Source organism: Saccopteryx leptura, chromosome 1, assembly GCF_036850995.1.
Source record: "Saccopteryx leptura isolate mSacLep1 chromosome 1, mSacLep1_pri_phased_curated, whole genome shotgun sequence".
Lineage (NCBI taxonomy): Eukaryota > Metazoa > Chordata > Mammalia > Chiroptera > Emballonuridae > Saccopteryx > Saccopteryx leptura.
The window spans coordinates 259,855,375-259,876,619 of NC_089503.1; the positions used below are offsets into that span (position 1 = coordinate 259,855,375).

Consider the following 21,245-nt stretch of genomic DNA (forward strand, 5'->3'; position numbering starts at 1 on the left):
CCGTGGCGCTAGGACACACTTCCGTCTCCCTCGGTCATCCCACATCTGTTCCAGGCGCTTCGGCCCCAGCTTCACATGTCTGGGCTGGGCTGATCCGCGGGGACGGGGTGGGGAGTAATGAGAACCGCAGAGCGGCTGGATGACCTCGTGACTGCTGGCCCAGCACCCGACGGGGTAGGGGCGGGGGCGAATTGGAAAGGCAGACCCAGAGAGAGAAGGGCAGGCACCTAGAGACGCCAGCTCGGCTCCGAGAGGCGTGGGCCCCGGGAGGCGGGTCCGACCTAGGGGCAGGGCCACCTCCTGGTTAAAGACTGCTTCTTTCTTCCCCGACGCTGCTCCCGCTGCCGCACCTGTACCCACGCTGTAATGGCCTGGTCGCCACTCCTGCCGTTCCTGCCGGTACTGCTGCTGCTGCTTCAGGTCCCGTCGGCTGTGCGCGCGTCCCCGCTGGACACTGTCGTTGAGCGGGAGACCCCCTGCAAGGTAGGAACGGCAACACTGCGGGAGGGCCAGCGGAGACAGGCATCCATGCTGGGTAGGTGGCTGGTCCCTTCCCCTAGATCTGGCTGGGGCAGCCCAGGGTCTGGACGGAACACACCAAGTCAGTGCCAAAGCCCGCCCTATTTAATCCCAGGCACCGCGGCCACACTCTCGGAGTCCTTTCGCTTTCCCATCTCAGGCTAAGAAGCTCGGCTGTCCCCACCCGCCTCCATCCCCCCCATCCCCGCCTGCCCCACGCAGGGGTGCATGGACGCCTACTGTGTACATCTGGGATGAGAATTGGGTCTCCTCTTGGAGGCTAGGGGAAGCCCAGACAAGCCTGCCTATCGTACCCACATCCCTACTGGATGCACTTGGACTGCTTCTGGTGTCCAGCAAACACATGCCCCGGAGGCTGAGCAATTTATTCACAAACCTGGCCTGCCCCACTCAGCTGAAGCCGGAAGCCAGCACTTATTAGGTGCCACCTCCTCAGTGGACTTGGGAGGGGTTCATGTGGGCACCTTTAGAGGAAGAGGAGTCAGAGCAGGTGTAGGTCTAAGGCTCTGGGCACGAAGTGGGAACAAATGAGCATCCATTAGTCTTCTGTGGTATGCACCTCCAGGAAGGCAGGATTGAGGTCAGGGACCAGAAATGTGCTTGCCTTGAATCCTTACTGCAAATGGTTTTCCTGGGTCAGAGGTTTTACTTCACTTGAAAGAATACAAGAGCCATGCATGAATTAAGTGCCTACTGTAGCAAGTCTGTCACATCCATTTTGCAGCCAAACAGATTTAGGGACACAGTAAAGTCTCAGAACCAGGAGTGCATTCAGAATGGAGCACTTACTATTAGCATCTCCCTTACTGCAAAAGAACCAAGAAAGGCTATACTTATCTGACCTGTGGTGGTACAATGGATAGAGAGAGTATCGACCTGGAATGCTGAGGTCACTGGTTTGAAACGCCTGGCTTGCCCCATCAAGGCACATATGATAAGCAACTATGAGTTGATGCTTCCTGTTCCTCTCCTGCCCTCTTTTCTCTCTAAAATAAACAAAGTCTTTAAAAATAGGGGTGCTACACTTGATCACACCCCTTCCTCTGCACAGGCTGGTGACCTGTGCCCACAGGTGCCCATTGGGAAGTCCCCCTGGCCACCTGTCAACGTGAGCCTCTACTATGAGGCGTTGTGCCCTGGCTGCCGGTCCTTCCTGGTCCGAGAGCTGTTTCCAACATGGCTGATGGTCCTGGAGATCCTCAATGTCACACTGGTGCCCTATGGAAACGCCAAGGTACCTGGGCACCAAGGAAACTGAAGCTTGTGGCCATGGTGGAGGGGCACCTGGCAGACTGGCCAGCATTCACTCCACTGCCTTACAGGAACAGAATGTCAGCGGCAAGTGGGAGTTCACATGCCAGCATGGGGAGGAGGAGTGCAAGCTCAACAAGGTGGAGGTGAGCAGCCCCAGAGTCCCACGTGGGGGGCACAGAGGCCTGGGAGGCTATGGTGGTAATAAAGGTGAAACCCAGGCTCTGGCCAGGTAGCTTGGTTGATTAGAGCATCAACCTGATATGCAAAGGTTGTCAGTTCGATCCCTGGTCAGGGCACTTATAGAAATAAATCAGTGTTTCTCTCTCTCTCTCCCCCTTCCTCTTTCTCTAAAATCAATAAATTAAAAAAAAAAAAGGTGAAATCCAGACTCAGAGGGGATTGGAACCAGCTCTCTTCCCTGCCTGTGTGCCTCCATTTAATCACAACTTCATTCATCTCTTTGTTAGTGGACATCCATGATTTTTACCTGAGTGCTTTTAGGGTGCTCTGGGCTCCCTCACATCTTTGCCTGCCCACTCCCTAACCCCACCCTCAGGCCTGCTTGTTGGACCAGCTGAAGGGGGATGAGGCCTTCCTAACCATTGTCTGCTTAGAGGAAATGGATGACATGGAGAACAATCTGAAGCCAGTGAGTGACACCATTTATACAGCCCGGTTGGGGGACCTTGGCCTTCTCTGCGCTCAGATAAATACAAGTTCAATTCCTGGCCCCAACTGCCACTCTCTGTATAGCCCCAGGGAAATGTTCTTCCCTCTCTAAGCCTCAATCTCTGACTCAAGGGAAGAAAGATCTTTGGGGACATGGGTAGATCAGGGAGTGCTTTCTCTAGGAAGAGCCTCTGAGCTGGGCTCCAAAGAATAGGAATGCACAGGGACACAGATGATAGTCCTCCTCTGGGGTATGGGTATGACAAAACAGGCTTGCCCACCTCTCTGGAGGATTGTGAAAAAGAACTCCCAAAGGAATGACTCATCTTCCCTGATTATTTATTCATTCATCAAACATTTAGGCCACCCAGGAAGCCTTACTCTGAGACATCCCAGTCCTGCAGAACCATAGTGGGGCTGGCAGAGTACAGAGGAGGAGAGAACCCTCAGTAAATGCTGAGGGAACTGGAGGATGGGGTGTTCCTGGTGGAGGGAACAGCACAGATAGAAGCTCTGAGGAAAATGTAGGGGTCAGGGACTGTGGGTCTGGTCATAGGGAACTCAGGAGCACCTAAGGCCCCTGCCTCAGGGGCTTCCACTTAGGCATGTATGAAGCACCAGCTATTTACCAGCATTGTTACATTGCTGTATACCCAAGTGTCCCCTATTGCCAGTAAGAAAGCAGAAACTTGGCTTGGGGGCCCATGGTGGGAATGTTGGGGAGTTAACAAGATGAAGCTGAGGCTAACTGGCCCTCCTCTTCCCTCAGTGCCTGCAGATCTATGCGCCAAAGGTGTCCCCAGATGCCATCATGGAGTGTGCAATGGGGGACCGTGGCACACAGCTCTTGCACATGAATGCCCAACTTACAGATGCTCTGCAGCCGCCCCACGAGTATGTGCCTTGGGTCGTTGTCAATGGGGTAAGAACACTTGTAGCCTTCAGGTTGGCCCCCAGGCAGTAACCAGGGTGATGGATGTGCCTACCAATCTGGGAGGCAGGATGGAGGGGCCAGGTTAGGGCCATTTGCAGCCCCTTCTGGACCTGGCATGGGTTGCTCAGGGCAGGTGGCACTTGTGAGCTCCTGTCTTGGTTTGTGCAGAAACCTTTGGAAGACATGAGCCAGCTCCTATCCCTCGTGTGCCAGTTATACCAGGTAAGTCAGACAGGCAACAAAGGAATTCTACAGGTGTGGATAGGGTCTCCTTTCAGGCCCCCAGTTCACAACCGTCTCCTTCAGGGTGAGAAGCCAGATGTCTGCCCACTCATGGCAAGCTCCTACAGGGAAAGGCATGTCTGCCTCAAGTAATGGCTCCTGCCCTTGGATGGAGCTGAAGGAAGAAGAATGAGTTTCCACCTGCCCTCATTTTTCTGATTCCTGACTCAGCAGCTATGGCTCGTCAACCGGATAACTTACACATTCTATGAAGTCCTGACTCAACATTTTGACCCAAGATCAAAAAACTTGCCCCACTGAGAATGGTGCTACATTGAGGCTAGTTTAATAAACCCTACTAGATGTTGTGACAACATTCCTCCATTTTCCCTATCCTTCCTAGCCTGTGACAACTGCTTTTCTTCTGTTAGAGTTTTACTTTTTTAGATTCCATATATAAGATCATACAATATTTGTCCTTCTCTGACTTTCACTCAGTATAATGTCCTCTAGTTACTCCATGTTGTCACAAATAGCAGGATTTCCTTTTTTCTTTTATGGTCAAATAATACTTGTGTTGTCCCTTATGTTCAAAAGAATCTCAAAGAAAGAACTTCCTTGGCAGATCTAGTTAGATTTGCCCTGATAATTTACACAGGAGAATTCAGTTTGCTTTGCTGGAAGTTTCTGTAAGGAATTTCAGGTTGGACTCTGAAAACCCTTTATCATTGGCTAACTAAAGGTGAGAAACTCTACCAGGTTTTCCTTGCAGTATCTATTCTTCTTGGTGAATTACTTTTTTTTGATACCCCCAAAATATTACGAGAATCTTGGTGGGCCAAGATCAACTAGAAGACTGACCCTGCATACCAGCCAGGTACGCAGAGGTGGATTAGGGTTGGTTAAGGCCCCAAGTGCAGAAGAAAATATTGGGCTGCTTACATTAGAAAAAAGTATAAAGTTGGGGGTTTGCAGGGCCCTTCAGAAGTCAGGGCCCAGGGTGTGCGCTTGGTGCTCCGCCGTTAAATCCATCTCTACAGGTACGAACAAATTTTCCTGGGGTTTGTAACATCAGCTCCCAAAAGTGAAACTTGGTTTCTTGAATGTGATTGTTGACAAAGTTTACCTGACTTTGTCTCATGAATCATAATTTGACTTTTTTAACCTTGTTGGAGGATTTCCAGCAAGATACAATAAGATCTAAAGTCTTGATTATGAGATTGAGGTACTAGACAGCACTAGGCAATGCTGAAGGACAGTTTTTCAAAAAAAAAAACGGTAAAATCCTGATTCTCCTATAGATGTAAAAATGAGGACATGTTAAAAATGATTATTAACTCATTATTAATGAGGAGAACTAGTCAGGTGTTAACACCATTTTAAGAGATCCACAGAACAGACATATCGAAATATTAAAATGAACACACAAAGTTAGACAAAAATAATTGGAGAAGAATGTCTCTCTACCTGGCTGAATTCATTTGCATATCCATAGGCAAAAATTACTTTTGCTGTTATCAGTTATAACTATAGAGTTATAAAAAGTTTCCACAGAAACAATACCCTAAAGCAGTGGTCCCCAACCCCCGGGCCGTGGACCAGTACCGGTCCATGGGCCATTTGGTACCAGTCCGCATTGAAAGAATAAATAACTTACATTATTTCCGTTTTTTTTATATTTAAGTCTGAACGATGTTTTATTTTTTTTAATTTTTAATTTTATTTTACTTATTCATTTTTAGAGAGGAGAGAGAGAGGGAGAGAGAGGAGAGAGAGACAGAGAGAAAGAAGGGGGGAGGAGCTGGAAGCATCAACTCCCATATGTGCCTTGACCAGGCAAGCCCAGGGTTTTGAACCGGCAACCTCAGCATTTCCAGGTCGACGCTTTATCCACTGCGCCACCACAGGTCAGGCCTGTTTTATTTTTTTTAAATGACCAGATTCCCTCTGTTACATCCGTCTAAGATTCACTCTTGACGCTTGTCTCAGTCACGTGATACATTTATCCGTCCCACCCTAAAGACCGGTCTGTGAAAATATTTTCTGACATTAAACCGGTCCGTGGCCTATAAAGGTTGGGGACCACTGCCCTAAAGGATGTCCTGTAATACAGGACAAAGAGAAAAAAATATTTTTTTTTTTAGTAAAGTGACATGTACTAAAAAGTTGAGTTTTTGCAGGCCATAGTCTTTGTTGCAACTCTTCATTGTAGTGAAAGTAAACAACACAAACGGTCATGTATGTGTTCCAATAAAGGTTTATTTTAAGGTCACAGAAGTTTGAATTTCATATAATTTTCACATACCCCAGAATATTATTTTGATTTTTCCTGACCAATGCAAAAATGTAAGAAACATTCTTAGCTCTTGGGCCTCACAAAAGAGACAGTGACAGGATTTGGCCTGAGGGCTGTAGTTTGTGACACCCTATTCCTGTCGGTAATGCATAGATTTCCATTGAAACTGACATTTTTCCCTTACAAGAACACAGGAAGTAACATGGGAATATAATTTTATGTGCAGCAGGAGAGTTTTTGCGAAATAAGTTAATGCATGTAATGTTCTGGGAACAGTGCCTAACACTTTTATTATTATTCTGGCACTAAGGTCAAATGCCCAGCTAAAGACCAAAGTCAATTTCTGGACCTGACTCCCACTGGGCTGCACGCGTAATGGAACTGTAGCTCCGCCTCCAATACCAGAAGTCTGTGGGATTAGATTTACGACCGGTAGCTGTAAGGCCACAGTTCTGAATTCTCTCTCAGGAATTCCGCGAGAATCTGGAAGTCTGGAGGTCTACTAGACCAGACAGCATGGTAACTATCTAAGATTGACCATCTCAACGCGGAAGGCGGGACAACAGGCTTAAAGGTGGTCTGAGATTAGCCAGTGCAGTATTGAGTATGAGTGTGGCTACGGTTACCCGTTGGCGTTTGCAGAAAGGGGTGAGGAAACGCGTGTGAGACGTCAGCAATTGGCAGGCGTAGTGTGGCGCGATGCTTGCTTGTGATTGCGCCATACGCTGTGTGGCTTCGTTCAGCGATTGGCCAAGAGATAGTATGTCGGCCTTTTATTGGCTAACATCTCTCGGGGCGGGCAAACTGGAGCACTGAGCGGTCAGCGCTTGGCCAGCGGTTGGATATTACGGTCACGGTACGCACGATTGGTCGGCACCGGCAGGTTGGTTTGTAGCACTGGTTCCTGGTTCTCCGCACGCGATGGCGTCGGGTGGCTGGCGCTGGCTGCGTGGCTTATGGGCGGCGGGCAAGCCCATGTTTCAAGGCCGTGCGCTGCTTGTTACCAACACTCTGGGTTGCGGCGTGCTCATGGCGGCTGGGGACGGGGCGCGCCAGTCCTGGGAGATCCGCGCCCGGCCCGGCCAGAAGTTCAACCCACGGCGCTCAGGTAAGGAGACAGGCGCTGGTGGCTTTTGACTTCAGGGAAACTTTGACCCAGACCTCAGCTTTGAAAACCCCTAGACCGGACCCGCGGGCCGTGACCTCTAATCCGTGGCCTGTGTACCCGGCAGGACCCTTGATCTCCACGTGCACCCTAGAACCTGAAAGCTCCTACCTGGTTCTCCCCTCCCACTTGGGGTTCTCGGTTTCCTCCTACCACGGTCTCTGTCCTATCCCTTCCCCAGGTCTCCATTTCCTTGGGGGTCTCCGTCCCCTCCTAAGGGTCTTCGTTCCCTCCCATACTTGGGGTTTCAGTCCACTCCCACCCTCGGATCTCGTCCCCGCTCGCCCCCTAGTCCGTTTCCCTATCTCCTGCATTGAGGTTTTGTGCAGTAGCCTAAGAAGCTGCACCCCGGGGTAGTCAAGGGCGCGCGGCATCTGGACCCTGCCAGCCTGGGATTGCAGCCCTGGCCCCAAGGTTCCCTACTCTCTGTGCTTTGGTTTCTTTCACTGGAAATAGGGGCAATGGTAGAATGCCCTCTCAGGGTGGTGGAGGGATGAAGTGAGATGTAAATGCAGTCCCTGGAATGGTGCCTGGCAGTGCCCCCCCCCCCCCCGTAATGGAATAATATCTGGGTGGGCTCTGGGAGGGCGTTGGGCTTACCCAGGGAGGGAGTGGATTGGGGGAGGGGGGTGCCGTGGCCCTCCTGACTCTTGGACTGCCCTCAGCGAGCATGTTTGCTGTGGGCTGCAGCATGGGCCCCTTCCTGCACTACTGGTACTTCTGGCTGGACCACCTGCTCCCTGCATCGGGCCTCCGTGGGCTTCCAAACATCCTCAGGAAAGTCCTCATAGACCAGCTGGTGGCTTCTCCCATGCTGGGTGTTTGGTACTTCTTGGGTAAGAAACCCCATGAGCTTGAGCTTTGCAAATCCTTATAGGTCAGGAGGGGCAGAGCTAGGCTTGTGTTAAGAAGGATGCAGAGGTACATTCTGATGTACTTCCTGTGTGGGTGGGCCCAGACGGGAGGTTGGGTCACAGTGGTGAGAAGACCTTGTGGGGGCAGGTATGAATGGTAGAATCAGACAATGGTTCTAAGTACAAGAGGGATGAGGACAGTGTCTGATGGAGCTGCCCTGGGAGGTTCCCAAGGGAGAGGAACTCAGCTGAGATTTGAAGGAGCCAGCAGGTAGAGGAACAGGCCGAAGGAAGAAGAGCTGAGGCTGGGGTTTGACAGGGCACGATCACCCCAGCAATTACCTCTAGGAATAAAGTCCTAACTTGTTCCCTACCTTCCAGGCTTAGTTTCCTCATCTGTGAGGGACAGGTAATATAACAGCCTCAGCATCAGGAAGGGTGTGTCTCCCTCATTAGGACCCACTTGATTTGTGTTGTTTCCCCACACCTACCACCCTATTGTACTGCCACTGCAAGACTTAAATGTCAGGCCCCTCTACCTGGGACACTCTGTCTCTCACAGGTCCTGCCCCACTGGTTCCATCATTGGGACTCCCCAACCCCTGATACTTTTGATTCCCTCCCCAGGTCTTGGTACCCTAGAGGGCCAGTCTCTGGAAGAAAGCTGCCAGGAGCTGCGGGACAAGTTCTGGGAATTCTACAAGGTGGGCATGTCATCACAGGCCTCACCCAGCCCATTCTTTCTCCTCCTCCTTACATCTCTGCCACCCTACCCCTCAGAGCATCATTCCTGGCCCTGACCTTTACTACCCTCTCTCCTTCCCCACAGGCTGATTGGTGTGTGTGGCCTGTTGCACAGCTGGTGAACTTTCTCTTTGTGCCCTCCCAGTTCCGAGTCACTTACATCAATGGCCTGACACTGGGCTGGGACACATACCTCTCCTACCTGAAATACCGGGTGAGGGCAGCGGGCAAACCAGGCACCCAGGATACTCCTCAGGGGCCACACTTGTGAGCCCCAAATGGCAATACAGCTTCCCTCCAGGGCGAGGGTTTCCTGTGCCCTTGACAACCCACACTCCATGGTGGACGGGCAGGGAGCTGAATCCCAGCAGGGGTGAAGACTTGAGCCCCTCTCAGCTGTCCAATATGACCTTGGCCAGGTCCCTGCCACACCTTTTCAGCAAGGCTGACCTCTCCCCCCACCACACACACAGGTGGAGGGCTTGGTGAGGAGTCCAAAGGTATGAATGTGGCATGTGATCAGACCCCCTTGTGTGGATAGATCCCAGGCCCCCTGATGCCCCCAACATGAGTGGTACTGTGCAGACTGAGCTGCCGCATCCCCTCAACAGGATGCCAGACAGGTTAAGACTGATTTCCAGCCAACCACCCACCTGGACGGATGGGGTAGTAAGCTAGGGTCTTGGGCCGAGTTCCAGCCCCACCCCCCACACTTGGGTATCTGATTGGGCTGCCTCTTCCAAGCCCACTACCAGACCTTAACTTCTCCATTGGAGCACAACCATGAAAATGGACAGTCATTCCTCAGGTCTTCTCACTGGGAGCCTCTGTGACCAGGCTCAGCACTGGGCCCTAGCCAACCAGCCAGTCCCAAGTACCAACCCCTCAACACTACTGTGGACTGGACTCTGAGCTCTAGAACAAGGTAGGGAGCTAGCCTACAGCTGGCTCCCAGGATCTGGAGCCTTAGGCAGGGCCGTGTAGCACCAGTGTGATCTTCTGGTCATGGACTGTGGAAACTTCATTAAATTATCTCTGACTGAAAATGTCATGGGTGATGACAGCCAGCACTGGCAGGCGGCACTCATAAACACAGCATCGTCCATTTGTTTTATTGGGTGTGTGTAGTGTCACGACATCTCCTGGGGGGCTGGGGGTACATTTGACACTCATGAGGTCAGACAGGTCTGTGGAGTTGTGTTCCCAGGGTGTTGAGTAACCACAACAGCCCCCTCCCCCCCAAAACATAAATTTGGGGGCCAGGAACTAGGTGGGCTATTGCCAGGCTCTGACCTATCTTGTGGTCCATGCTGAGATCTCACTGTGGCCTCGGCCCACCATGTCACAGCCAAGAAGCTGGCTAGCCTTGCTACCTCCTATCACCCCGCCCTCAGGTGTCATCTGGTCCCTTCTTCAAAACCAAGAGCTATTGATGGGGGTGAATTTTTAAAGGGGAGGGGTCTGGAGAGAAGAGCGGTGAGTTCACAGGGCCACGACACGCCACAGCAGAGCAGAGACGGGGCTTTATGTATATAGGATGGTGCAGGGGGTGGTGGTGCCAAGCCCCCAGGGGACATCTCCAATAAATAAATAAATAGCTACAATAATAAATAAGGGTGACAGGCTAGGGCTAAGTTAGGGCAGGGGTCTCGTGCCCATGGCTAGGAGGGGCCTGGTGGGAGGAGGAGGGTAGGGCAGGGACGGTGGGCCAGCTCTCAGCAGGCACAGTCCTGGTGAGGGGGTGCCTGCTGGTCCGTGAGCTGTGGGCCCTGCTTGGTGCCGGTGATGGCAGGGTCAGCTGTGTCAAGTGACTCAGACATCTTTTCGCAGATGACGTCTACTAGGCGCTCAAAGGTCTGCTTGACATTAATGTTGTCCTTGGCACTTGCCTCAAAGAACTCAAACCCTGTGGTCAGGAAAGGGAGGGGTGAAGACCCTGGGCCCCTCACTCCCAAAGACACTTCTCTAAGGCCAGAAATAACCTGGAAGTTCCCAGTGCCAACTAACTGTAAAGGCACTGGCAAGTCCCATAAGGAAGTAACATTGAACGGGGTCACACCTGTGTTTTCTGCATTTCTTAATCCTACAACTATCCCCTTCTCATTGTCCCCAGGGCCCTGGCAAAACCCACTGCCTTGTTCCCACCACCTAGTCCAGCCCCATACACTGTCCCTGGTGGCATCTGACATTTAAATCCAGCCGTGCCAGCCCCTGCTCACACTTTCTGTGGCTCTCTTGCCACTGGAAGAGTCCAGCTCTTCCGTTTGGGGTCAGGACCTGTGTGATTGGCCACAATCCATCTCAGTTACCCTCATGCTGCAGCTGTGTCAAGTGTTTGCCAAAATGCATAGGCTTTCCCTCCTCTGGCCTTTGCCCAAGTTGTTCCCTCTGCCTGAAGAACCTCCCTTCCATCAAGTACCAGATGCAATGTACCCACCCTCCTCCACAAAGCCTTTGAGGCAGTCCCCACTGAACTTCCCCAGCCCAACTCCCTCCATCCCACAGAGCTGGAGGCCTCTTGATCCAGCAACGCCCAGTATGAGGCTGGGCAGTAAGGGTGTCAGAATGACTCACTCCTGCATAGTGAACTACAAATCTATCAAGGTCTACCTCAGATGGCTTCTAGGTCAAGGCTAGTTTGCAGAAAGTATAAATTGGGTTAGAATCTAGGCCCCATCTGGCTTTGCTGTGAGACCCTGGGCATGTCCCCTTCCCTCTCAGGGCCTCGGTGTCCTTCTTCTAGTCTGTAGATGTCCAGTCCTCTGGGTACTCACCAAGGTGGTCAGCCAGCTGCCGGCCGCGTTCTGACGACACCACTCGCTCATCCTCCATGTCACACTTGTTCCCCACCAGCAGCACCTGGGCGTTATCCCATGAATAGGTCTTGATCTGGGTTGACCTGGAGGAGAGGCAACAAGTGGCATAGGGCTGAGAGGAACTGAGCTCTGCTCCCTCACCTCACAGCAAACGCCCTATTAATCGTTATTCCTTGAATATAGTGGGTTATCCCACAGCCTCTGTCCTGCCAGAAATACTGCTGTCCCTGGGTGTCTGCTTCAGCAATTCCCTGATCTTCAAAATCTCTTAGGCAGCTTCTCCCACTCTTCCCAGATCCCTGTCCCCAGAGAAAAGTTCTTCTTCCTCAGTAAAATCAGAAATTTTCTTAAAATTTATCATTACTTCTATGCAGAAATGTTTTTTTTTTTTTAAGTGAGAGAGCAAGAGGGGCGGGGACAGGAAGGGAGAGAGATGAGAAGCATCAACTCATAGTTGCAGTTGTTCATTGATTGCTTTCTCCTACACACCTTGACCAGGGGGCTCCAGCTGAGCCAGTGACCCCTTGCTCAAGCCAGCGACCTTGGGGTTTCAAACCTGGGTCCTCAGCATCCCTGGCTGATGCTTTATCCACTATGTCACCACCTGGTCAGGCCCAAAATGGAAGTATTTATGTCCTTTAACCTGTATAAACTGTCCTTTTAGTTTCTGTCCTCTCCTCCCCACAAAACCTTTTTTCCTATGTTAGTTTCTTTTATTCCCATTATTTTGAGCCAGTGATGCTGTGTTTTAATGATTATAGGTCAACAACATGTCTGGGACACCAATATTGTTATTTACATATCTGCTGGGGGGCTGGGGTGCCCTCATCAACCTACATCCCAGGCTTTTGCACCAAACCCGGCTCAGAAGACAGCCTGAGTGGGTGAGGATGTGCTTACCAGTCCTGTACGGCATTGAAGGACTCCTCGTTGGTGATGTCATACATGAGAATAAAGCCCATGGCACCCCGGTAGTAGGCTGTAGTGATGGTTCGGTACCGCTCTTGCCCTGCAGTGTCCTGGGAAAGAAGATATGGGATCAGAGACGACCCACATGTAAATTCCTCAGTGGAAATGAACTCTGAGATAGTCCAGTTCAGCTCCCTCAAGACCCAGAGAAGAGCAGGGCTTGCCCAGAGGTACAAGGGGCTAGGGAGAGCCAGGCTGCTGCCTGCACCAAGAATATGGTGCTCGATCACCCTAGAGTCTGGTACTTGCAGAATCACTCCCTCATTCATCAATACATATGTACAGGGCACTACCATGTGCCATATACCACACTGGCATTGGGGACACAGCTGTAAACAAAGTAAATAAAAATCTACCCTTGTGGAACTAAGCTCAATGCAGGAAACATAATAAACACATGAAAAAGAGGAAAATGTCCTATGTCAGAAAGTGATAAAGATTGAGGAGGAAAATAAGGCCTGACAGCAATGGGCAGTATGGGCTGAGGCAGGGTTTTAAAACCTAAAGGAAAGGCCCTGGCCAGTTGGCTCAGTGGTAGAGCGTCGGCCTGGCGTGCAGGAGTCCCAGGTTCGATTCCCGGCCAGGGCACACAGGAGAGGCACCCATCTGCTTCTCCACCCCTCCCCCTCTCCTTCCTCTCTATCTCTCTCTTCCCCTCCTGCAGCCAAGGCTCCATTGGAGCAAAGTTAGCCAGGCGCTGAGGATGGCTCTGTGGCCTCTGCCTCAGGCGTTAGAATGGCTCTGGTTGCAACAGAGCGACGTCCCAGATGGGCAGAGCATTGCCCCCTGGTGGATCCCAGTCGGGCGCATGCGGGAGTCTGCAGACTGCCTCCCCATTTCCAACTTCAGAAAAAGACAAAAAGAAAAAAAAAACATTAAAATGTTTTTTAAGGAAAACAAACAAAAAAAACCCTAAAGGATCTGGCCTGTGGTGGCACATTGGATAGATTGTCGACCTGGAATGCTGAGGTCACTGGTTCAAAACCCTAGGCTTGCCCAGTCAAGGCATAAAGAAGCAGCCAATGAACAACTAAAGTGAAGCAACTATGAGCTGATACGTCTTACTCCATTTCCCCTCCTGTCTCTGTAAAATCAATAAATAAAATAAAATAAAAAACAAAAACAAAAAAAACTAAAGGAAGTGAGGCATGTGGCAGTAAGGGGAAGGACAATCCAGGCAGAGGACACAGCCAGGCCAAAGATGCTGACGTGGGACTGCCCAGTGTGTTTGAGGAACAGTGAAGAGGCAAAGGCAGCAATGAAGGGAGACAGACCAGGCAGGGTCTCCTAGGCCAGAGGAGGGGTGTGGGGTTTACCCAGCATGAGGAAGGAGACCTGGCAGCTAACAGGCTCCTTCAGGTCTCTGTGGGGTTGGGGGAGGCAGTCAGGACCGTGGGGGAGATGGCTGTGCCTGTCCCAGGCAATGAGGTTGGGAGCCAACATTTGGTGAAACCTCAGACACTCACATGGAAGAACCTGCAGATGAGAAACTGAGGCACCAAGCTCAGTGATGCTCCTGCAGATATCAGGTAAAGGAAAGACCCAGCATTGCCCCCCCACACACACATCCCTGCAGAGTACTGATTAGGGCATTAGGCTCTGATGAAGGAGCAGGGGCTCTTTCTTCTGTGCCTTTGATACACAGTACGTACATGGTAAATGCCCAGTTGTGTGAATTAATGAAAGAGATAGGCAAAGCTGGGGCTGCTTTTCCAGGAAGGGAAAGTGTTGGAGCCAGGAGCCCCCAGCTGGACCCACCCAGATCTGCAGCTTGATCCTCTTGTCGTTGCGGTAGATGGTCTTGACCTTGAAGTCTATGCCCACGGTGCTGACAAAGGCAGGCGTGAAGGAGTCATCTGCATAGCGGAAAAGGAAGGATGTCTTGCCCACGCTGCTGTTACCAATGATAAGGATCTTGAACATGTAGTCGAAGTTCTGGTCCGAGGACTCCTTCTGTCCATAGCGCGAGTCTGTAGCGGACGCCATCTGGGGATGTGGGGCGCAGGCTAGTGTGAAGGGTCCCCTACTATTCCTAGGCCCAGGCCCAGAATGGAGAAAACTCCAGAGCCACCGAGAGAAACTACTGTGCCACCAGAAGCCCCAGTACTAACTGTGGTGCCCAGGGAAGAGGGCCCACTGTGACCTTGAAAAGAGGGGAAGGAGGCAGTATTTCAGGAAGGAGCTCAGAGAAGCCGGGATGGGGTAACCCTTGCAGCCCCCTCCTGCAGGCCTGTGCCCCAGGTCAGCTGTAACCCTAAACTCTATGGCTGCTCTGGGAGGGGGTGACTGAGGCTGGCCCCGCCCCCCATTAATCATTTATGTTCTTCAGAACCTAACGAAGAAACACGTGGACCGTCTGAAGGGACGCACGTATGCAGCCCCTCTTCCCCCCCCCCCCCCCACTCTTATGCTGAAGGAGACCAAGCTGAGGCAGCTGCATCATGTGATAGGGGTGGAGCGTGCACACACTGACGTGCACACAGCACGGTACACACCCATAAACGCGCGTGCACAGGAGGGTCGAACTTAGTCGTTACATAGAGACGCAGACACCTGTCTGCACACCGACATGCGTATACAAAGATGCAAACCCATACGTGCACACGGCGCTCTCCACTCATGCAAGTGTGTGTACGTAGCCCACATGGGCACGCATCCCCGTGTACTTATACACACGGCCATGCACGCACACGCACAATCCATGCGTTTTCCTCCAGAAGCGTGCAGCAAGGACACACTTGGATCAGGACCCTCAAACGAGCAGAGCCAGGTACACATGCAAGGGTACACACGGGCACCTACCCCCAAACAGGCGGCCGAGCACACGCGTGTGCACACCCCGCGCACGCGCACGCACAGCTTCCCGCAAGGCACTCACCTCCCCTCCCCCTCCGCCGCAGAGGCGGGGGTTAAGGGGAATGAGGGTCGGGCAGGTGAGGGGAGCCAGTGTCCTACTCCTCCCCAGGTCCACGACCGCTGCATCCTCTCTCCATTTACCCTCTGCCAACCTCGGCCTTCCCCCTTGCCTCTGCCATCAGCCAGATGACGGTTATTTAGGTGCTTTGAGCGGTAGCGCATTGGGCCACCCAGGAGCTCACCTTGCCCTGCACCAATGCGGTGGCGACCTAAGCGACGAGGACCTTTTTTGGCAGCGGCGGTGACAAGCTCCCAGCACGCTGATGCGGGGCTGCGCGGCAGCGGCTCGAGCCCCTGCAGTCTGCGGTGACGTCCTGCATAGAGCGGGGCGGGGCCTCACATGCAGATATAGCAGTGACGCCATCCTGGGGCGGAGCCGAGCTAGAAGATGTGGCCCTCTGACGCCCGCAGAGCTAGGAGGGGCTGGACTCCAACACAGATTGACGTACAAGTGGGGCGGGGTCCAGCGTGCGTATCCAGTAGAGGGTGGTAACGTCACAGGAGGAGAGAAATCTCCTGCCGGCTCCGCCTCTCCCGTTATGGAGGCGGGCCTTGCGCCAACCTCTCACTGGCTTAAGCTTCGAGTGCTGGATCGAATAGCCAATCAGAGGTTATTATCTTCCTTCTGTCCAATGGTGGCTCCCGAGCTGTTGTGGACGAGGCTGAGGCTTTGGCTGAGGTTTTGGCTGAGCCTGGATCGTGAAGCAGTGTTCCTTCTCCCTGCTACAGCTCACCCCAGGTGGGAAACTCCGGCAATCCCCATCCAAGCCAGGATGCTCTGACCCCTGGTCAATCGCACCCTATTCCCAATTTCAGAAAAGAACAGAGGTCGAGAGCTGCTCCATACCCCCTACTTACGGGTTTTAAAATAAATAAGTACAAGATAAGAAAAAGTGGAAATAGGAGTTGAGAGAGACCCCATCCATTTTCTGAAGTCTAAGACCCCCATAGTGGGCTGGGCTGTTTTTGAAATAAAAGAAGAAATAGGAAACAAGAGAGCCACCTCTCCCCACCAATTCCCAGAAAAGAAAGAAAGGGGCTGATGGGCGCTCTGACAAGCCCTCCCCTACCTGCGCCCCATTTTCCGGGGAAAAAATTCTAAGAAAAGGCGGAAGTAGAGCAGAGAAATTGCCTGCCCCCTAAACCTGTGAAGCCTACAATAAAAGACCCGGGAACAGAGAGGGTGCGAGCGAGGCTTAGAGACCCAACAAAGAAGACGCGGAGCTAGAGGAGGCCTCACCCATCCCTGGTTCCTGAGTTAAAGACAGAGCCGGAGAGACCCCTTTCCTCTATCGTGGGGAAACAAGACTCCGAGTGGAGACTAGGGGATGGATGATCCATCGTTGCCCTGTGCCCCTAATCTTGAGGAGGAAAAGTCAGAATTGCGAGTGCGGGAGAACGAGACCCTCGCCCCCATTCTAGGTCCCTGTCCCCACCTCCCTCTAGTCCACAGACCCAGCTGGGGCGTATGGCCTCAAAATAATCCTGATCCACTGATTGCTCCCCAGGAGGCAAAGTCGGGCTGGGAAGCTCCTCCTGTTTATAAAATGCTCCCCAGTCCTGGCTAGGTAGCTCAGTTGGTTAGAGCTTATTACCCATGAGCCAAAGTTGGGGGTACCATCCTGGATCAGGGCACAAACAGGAAGCAACTAGTGAACACACAACTATGTGGAGCAATAAATCAATGTTTCTCTCTCTCTCAAATCAATTTTAAAAATTAAAAAAATAATAATAAAAGCTCTCAAACTGCGGAGACCAGAATAATTTAGCACATCACGGCTGCGGCCTCAATCCAGGCATGCCCCTAGCGTCCTGAAAGTATGAACCGTCCCCGGAGCTCTGCTTGCGTTTGGGAAACCTGTTTTACCTAAGGGTAACATTTTTGTCCCTCTCCCCTACTTCAACCATAAAAGCATCTCAATCCCACTGCAGAGAACTGAGAAAATTCAGAAAAACATACATACCTACGTAAGTCTACCCCAGGTTCTTCTCCCTTCCCGCAGAGACTGGCAGCCAAGTCTCAGCTCTGGGTGGGACTCTGGGTCCGGCTGGTCCAGGCACGCAGTGGAAATGAGGACCTGCGAGGCAACTCTGCTGGCTCCCTGACCTTCCTTCTTCAGGCTTCATATGAGGGTGGTACTCAGAAATACCTGTTTTTACCTCAGGGAAAAAAATCCCACAACAATGTGCACCAGCTTCTGCCCAGAGAAATTTGTGTTTTAACATAAAACAATGCAAGGCCTTTATTACTACGAATGAGCATTTAGCTCTGGAATTAGGAATGGTTGAATGAGGGGATATATTTTGGCTGTCTCCTGCATGTCAGTGGCGACAGAGCTCACTGGAGGAAGCACCTCAAACCCTCCCAGATCCCTCCCCACTCAGAATAAAGTCCAAACTCCTCCCCAAAACCCAGGTCCCTGTAAGGTCCCCACCAGCTACCCTCATCTCATCTTTCCTCTCCAGTCAGACATTCCTCTGGGTTCCAGGTGTGATGCTGCCTCAGGACATTTTCACCTGCCCTTCCCTTTGCCTGGAGCACATTTTCCCCAGCCCTCCCCTCATTCTCCCCTCACCTGGTTCTCTCATCCCCTTCAGGTCTCTGATCAACACCACCTCCTTCCAGAGGTTTCACCCTGTCACCTCCTACCATGTTATCATATTTTTTCTTCCTGACACATCAGGAATGACTATGTTGATGTGTTTATTCATTAACCATCTGTGAGCTCTGAGAGCACCTTGACCTGTGACACAATAAGTGACCTGTGATGAAATGACATGGATAAATGAATGAATGATTGCAGGAAGAGTGACTTTGACCAGGGATTTTACAGAATACCTCCCTGAGGAAGTGACATTTAAGCAGGAATCTGAAGGAGGAGGAAGAGGAGTTCGAGAGTGGGGGAGAAGCAACTGAATTCAAAGACCCTGAGGCTGGAACTCACTAAACAAGCTTAAGCAGCAGCCCCTCTCCAGTTCTGTTAGGGAGGTGAAGCAGGCCTTTTTCTCCCTTAACAGAGGGCAAATTGAGGCCCTGAAAGTCACCCTAGGGATTCACAAAGGCTGAAAGTTCCAACAGGCCCTGAAGACCTTCTGCCACCTTCTTCTTTGGGTCTAGGGTGGGCCAAAAAGGCAAAGACCCCAACAGCATAAAATGGGGGACTTGGAGCAGGTGAGAGACTTCAGTCCCCTCTCTATGGACCTCAGTTTCTACATCTGTGAAATGGAAGAAGAAAGAGGCAAAGTTGATTTGAACTTTAAGCATGTATCTCAGTGCTTGGCTCAGGACACACTTTCCTTAAATGTTACCTGTTGTTGCGAGTATGGGACCCTCGCAAAGAGCCCACTTTATCCATGAAGTGACAAATGCTTCAGGATGTTAAGGGACTTGTTGAAATTGGCAAAGTCTATCTTTGGGGACACTGAAGATGGTGCAGTGGACCTGGCCCAGGCATCCTGGAATCATGGTCTGGAGAGCATGCTGGACATGAATCAAAGAATCCCTTAGAACTTTCATCAGTGTCAGCACAGGAGGGAGGGTCAAAGACGACATCCCTGAGGAGGATTTACTGAGTTGAGACCCAAAGGGTGAGAATGAGGAGGAGAAGAAGCATTCCAGGTGGTGGGTAGAGCATATGCAAAGGAGGCCCTGAGGTGGAGCCATGTTTGGGATATGGAAAGCCAGTGTGGGTAGAGTGCAATTAGTAAGAGGGAGTTGGAGGAATGCCTCTGGCCCAGATTGAAGGGGCATATATGAGTGCTCTTATGAATGGGTGGAGAAAAACCCAGGGGAAATAAGGTGAAATGCTGAAGGCAGATGGTTTATGGGTGAGGTTATAACTGAATTTTTAAAAATATATTTATTTTTTATTTTTTAGTGAGAGAAATAGACAGGGACAGACAGGAAGGGAGAGAGTTGAGAAATATCAACTTGTAGTTGTGTCACTTTAGTTGTTCATTAATTGCTTCTCATATGTGACTTGACCAGGGGCTCCAGCTGAGCCAGTGACCTGTTGCTCAAGCCAGAGACCTTTCTGTTCAAGCCAGTGACCATGGGGTCATGTCTATGATCCCACGCTCAATCCAGCAACCCTACATTCAAGCCAGCAACCTCAGGGTTTTGAACCAGGGACCTCAGTGTCCCAGGTCAACACTCTAGCCACCGTGCCACCAGCTGGTCAGGCAATTTATTGATTTTTTTTTTTTTTTTTTTTTTTTAAGAGAGAGAAAGGCAGGAGGAAGGGAGGAGCTGGAAGTATCATCTCTCAGTTGCTTCTTGTATGTGCCTTGACTGGGCAAGCCCAAGGTCTCTAACTGAGGACCTCAGCATTCCAGGTTGATGCTTTACTCACTGCGCCACCACAGGTCAGGTTATAACTGAATGTTATTCTTCATATTTCCATTATTTCCAAACTAGCTGTACCCAGCCACGCGTTGCTGTGGCTCAGTCTGGTTAAATGGAAAAGAAAGAAAAGAGAAAGCACACGTTTCTAATATGTTTAATTTCACAATGCTTGTGGGTATACAATATTTTTTGTTGTTCCATTGTCTGGTTTGCCGAGTCTAGAACACACACATATAATTGTCCATGTGAGAAGCAATCTGTGTAGATCTAAAGCGCATCATTCTAAAGATTGGCCCTGAGCTTTGTTGATGGTGATTGCAAACGCCAATCAAATTGGAAATTGCAATTTCTTAAATTGAAATGGCATATCCGTTGGAATCATAAGAATGTGAGGAATGAGGACATCTTCACCTTTGAAAGGTCCTGTCAAGATTCTTGCTTCTGGCCCTGGCCGGTTGGCTCAGTGGTAGAGCATTGGCCTGGCGTGCGGGAGTCCCGGGTTCAATTCCCGGCCAGGGCACACAGAGGAAGCGCCCATCTGCTTCTTCACCCCTCCCCCTCTCATTCCTCTCTGTCTCTCTCTTTCCCTCCCACAGCCAAGGCTCCATTGGAGCAAAGTTGGCCCGGGCACTGAGGATGGCTCTGTGGCCTCTGCCTCAGGCGCTAGAATGGCTCTGATTGTGGCAGAGCGACGCCCCAGATGGGCAGAGCATCGCCCCCTGGTGGGCATGCCGGGTGGATCCTGGTCGGCGTGCAGGAGTCTGTCTGACTGCCTCCCCATTTCCAAATTCAGAAAAAAAAAAAAGATTGTTGCTTCTACGACATTGCTCATTTTTTACAGCGCACAGACCCAAACACTTCATGTTTTACCATGAAATTCATCAGTGATTTCAGCTTCTGTCTGAAAACACGTGCTGTGATGTCATGCCTATCCACTGGCGACTGGCCAGGAAGTAAGAGCTGTTGTATATCGTCTCAAGCTGGATTGCATGTGAATGTAATGAATAGGTCTGGATGCCCATGGTGACGAACATACGCAATTGCATCTTGAGCATACTCATGCATATGACGTGGACTGCCTGTATATGAAGATGGCAAAATCATTAGTCTTCCAATGTTAGTTGTATTACTGTCATTTACAACTGCATCTCGCAAATGAATGGTATTCTTCAGAGCGAAACTTGGTCTGATTCAAACGGATGAAAATCAAACGTTCTGTTTAGATTTTTGCATACATATCTACGATGTATTGGTGAAACAACTGACAGCATTTCCAAATGTGATTGTCTTCATTCTCTTGAATCGTTAATCGGTATGAATAAAAGTTTATTGCGCTGCATTTCATATTTGTTTCTTCGCCACTGACTGGATTTATCATCTTAACGTTGAAGTGATATCCATTGGCACCATCCCCAAAATGATTGGATATTGCAGGGCATCATAGCATTGATGAGTTCCTGCAACTTTTGTCAATGGATTGTTTCTCCAATGAAGAACAATATCTCTAGGTTGGAATTGATC

General features: G+C 50.9%; 3 protein-coding genes across 5 annotated transcripts; 2 read left to right on the top strand and 1 right to left on the bottom strand.

Annotated features, from left to right (window-relative positions):
• Positions 1-36: 36 nt before the first annotated feature.
• IFI30 (IFI30 lysosomal thiol reductase) lies at positions 37-4,374 on the top strand. Of its 3 annotated transcripts, none has more exons than XM_066349885.1 (8): positions 37-174; positions 421-483; positions 1,592-1,774; positions 1,863-1,937; positions 2,351-2,443; positions 3,233-3,357; positions 3,566-3,619; positions 3,704-4,374. In XM_066349885.1, exons 1-7 carry the CDS (start codon positions 118-120, stop codon positions 3,582-3,584), a joined length of 615 nt encoding a protein of 204 aa, XP_066205982.1. In that variant the 5' UTR covers positions 37-117; the 3' UTR covers positions 3,585-3,619; positions 3,704-4,374. The 3 variants fall into 3 exon arrangements, with proteins under 3 accessions (XP_066205982.1, XP_066205966.1, XP_066205974.1); XM_066349869.1 differs by having other exon boundaries at positions 53-174; positions 3,233-3,385; XM_066349877.1 differs by lacking the exon at positions 37-174 and having other exon boundaries at positions 206-483; positions 3,233-3,385.
• Positions 4,375-6,221: 1,847 nt separating this feature from the next.
• On the top strand, positions 6,222-9,089 carry MPV17L2 (MPV17 mitochondrial inner membrane protein like 2). The gene is made up of 4 exons (XM_066349911.1): positions 6,222-7,023; positions 7,746-7,916; positions 8,562-8,638; positions 8,764-9,089. Exons 1-4 carry the CDS (start codon positions 6,837-6,839, stop codon positions 8,947-8,949), a joined length of 621 nt encoding a protein of 206 aa, XP_066206008.1. The 5' UTR covers positions 6,222-6,836; the 3' UTR covers positions 8,950-9,089.
• Positions 9,090-9,776: 687 nt separating this feature from the next.
• Positions 9,777-15,702, bottom strand: RAB3A (RAB3A, member RAS oncogene family). The gene is made up of 5 exons (XM_066349899.1): positions 15,562-15,702; positions 14,222-14,449; positions 12,395-12,513; positions 11,453-11,577; positions 9,777-10,584 (listed from the first exon to the last, which is right to left on the bottom strand). The coding sequence occupies exons 2-5, from the start codon at positions 14,447-14,449 to the stop codon at positions 10,394-10,396; spliced, it is 663 nt and encodes a 220-aa protein (XP_066205996.1). The 5' UTR covers positions 15,562-15,702; the 3' UTR covers positions 9,777-10,393.
• Positions 15,703-21,245: the final 5,543 nt, after the last annotated feature.

Coding starts and splice junctions, on each gene's coding strand:
- IFI30 (XM_066349869.1), top strand. CDS start 118: ATGAGAACCGCAGAGCGGCTGGATGACCTCGTGACTGCTGGCCCAGCA. Junction 175..420: donor CTGGCCCAGCACCCGACGGG/GTAGGGGCGGGG, acceptor CTGCTGCTTCAG/GTCCCGTCGGCTGTGCGCGC. Junction 2,444..3,232: donor TGGAGAACAATCTGAAGCCA/GTGAGTGACACC, acceptor CTCTTCCCTCAG/TGCCTGCAGATCTATGCGCC.
- MPV17L2 (XM_066349911.1), top strand. CDS start 6,837: ATGGCGTCGGGTGGCTGGCGCTGGCTGCGTGGCTTATGGGCGGCGGGC. Junction 7,024..7,745: donor GTTCAACCCACGGCGCTCAG/GTAAGGAGACAG, acceptor GACTGCCCTCAG/CGAGCATGTTTGCTGTGGGC. Junction 8,639..8,763: donor AGTTCTGGGAATTCTACAAG/GTGGGCATGTCA, acceptor CCTTCCCCACAG/GCTGATTGGTGTGTGTGGCC.
- RAB3A (XM_066349899.1), bottom strand. CDS start 14,449: ATGGCGTCCGCTACAGACTCGCGCTATGGACAGAAGGAGTCCTCGGAC. Junction 12,514..14,221: donor GGATCAAGCTGCAGATCTGG/GTGGGTCCAGCT, acceptor CTTCTTTCCCAG/GACACTGCAGGGCAAGAGCG. Junction 11,578..12,394: donor TTCAATGCCGTACAGGACTG/GTAAGCACATCC, acceptor CCTCTCCTCCAG/GTCAACCCAGATCAAGACCT.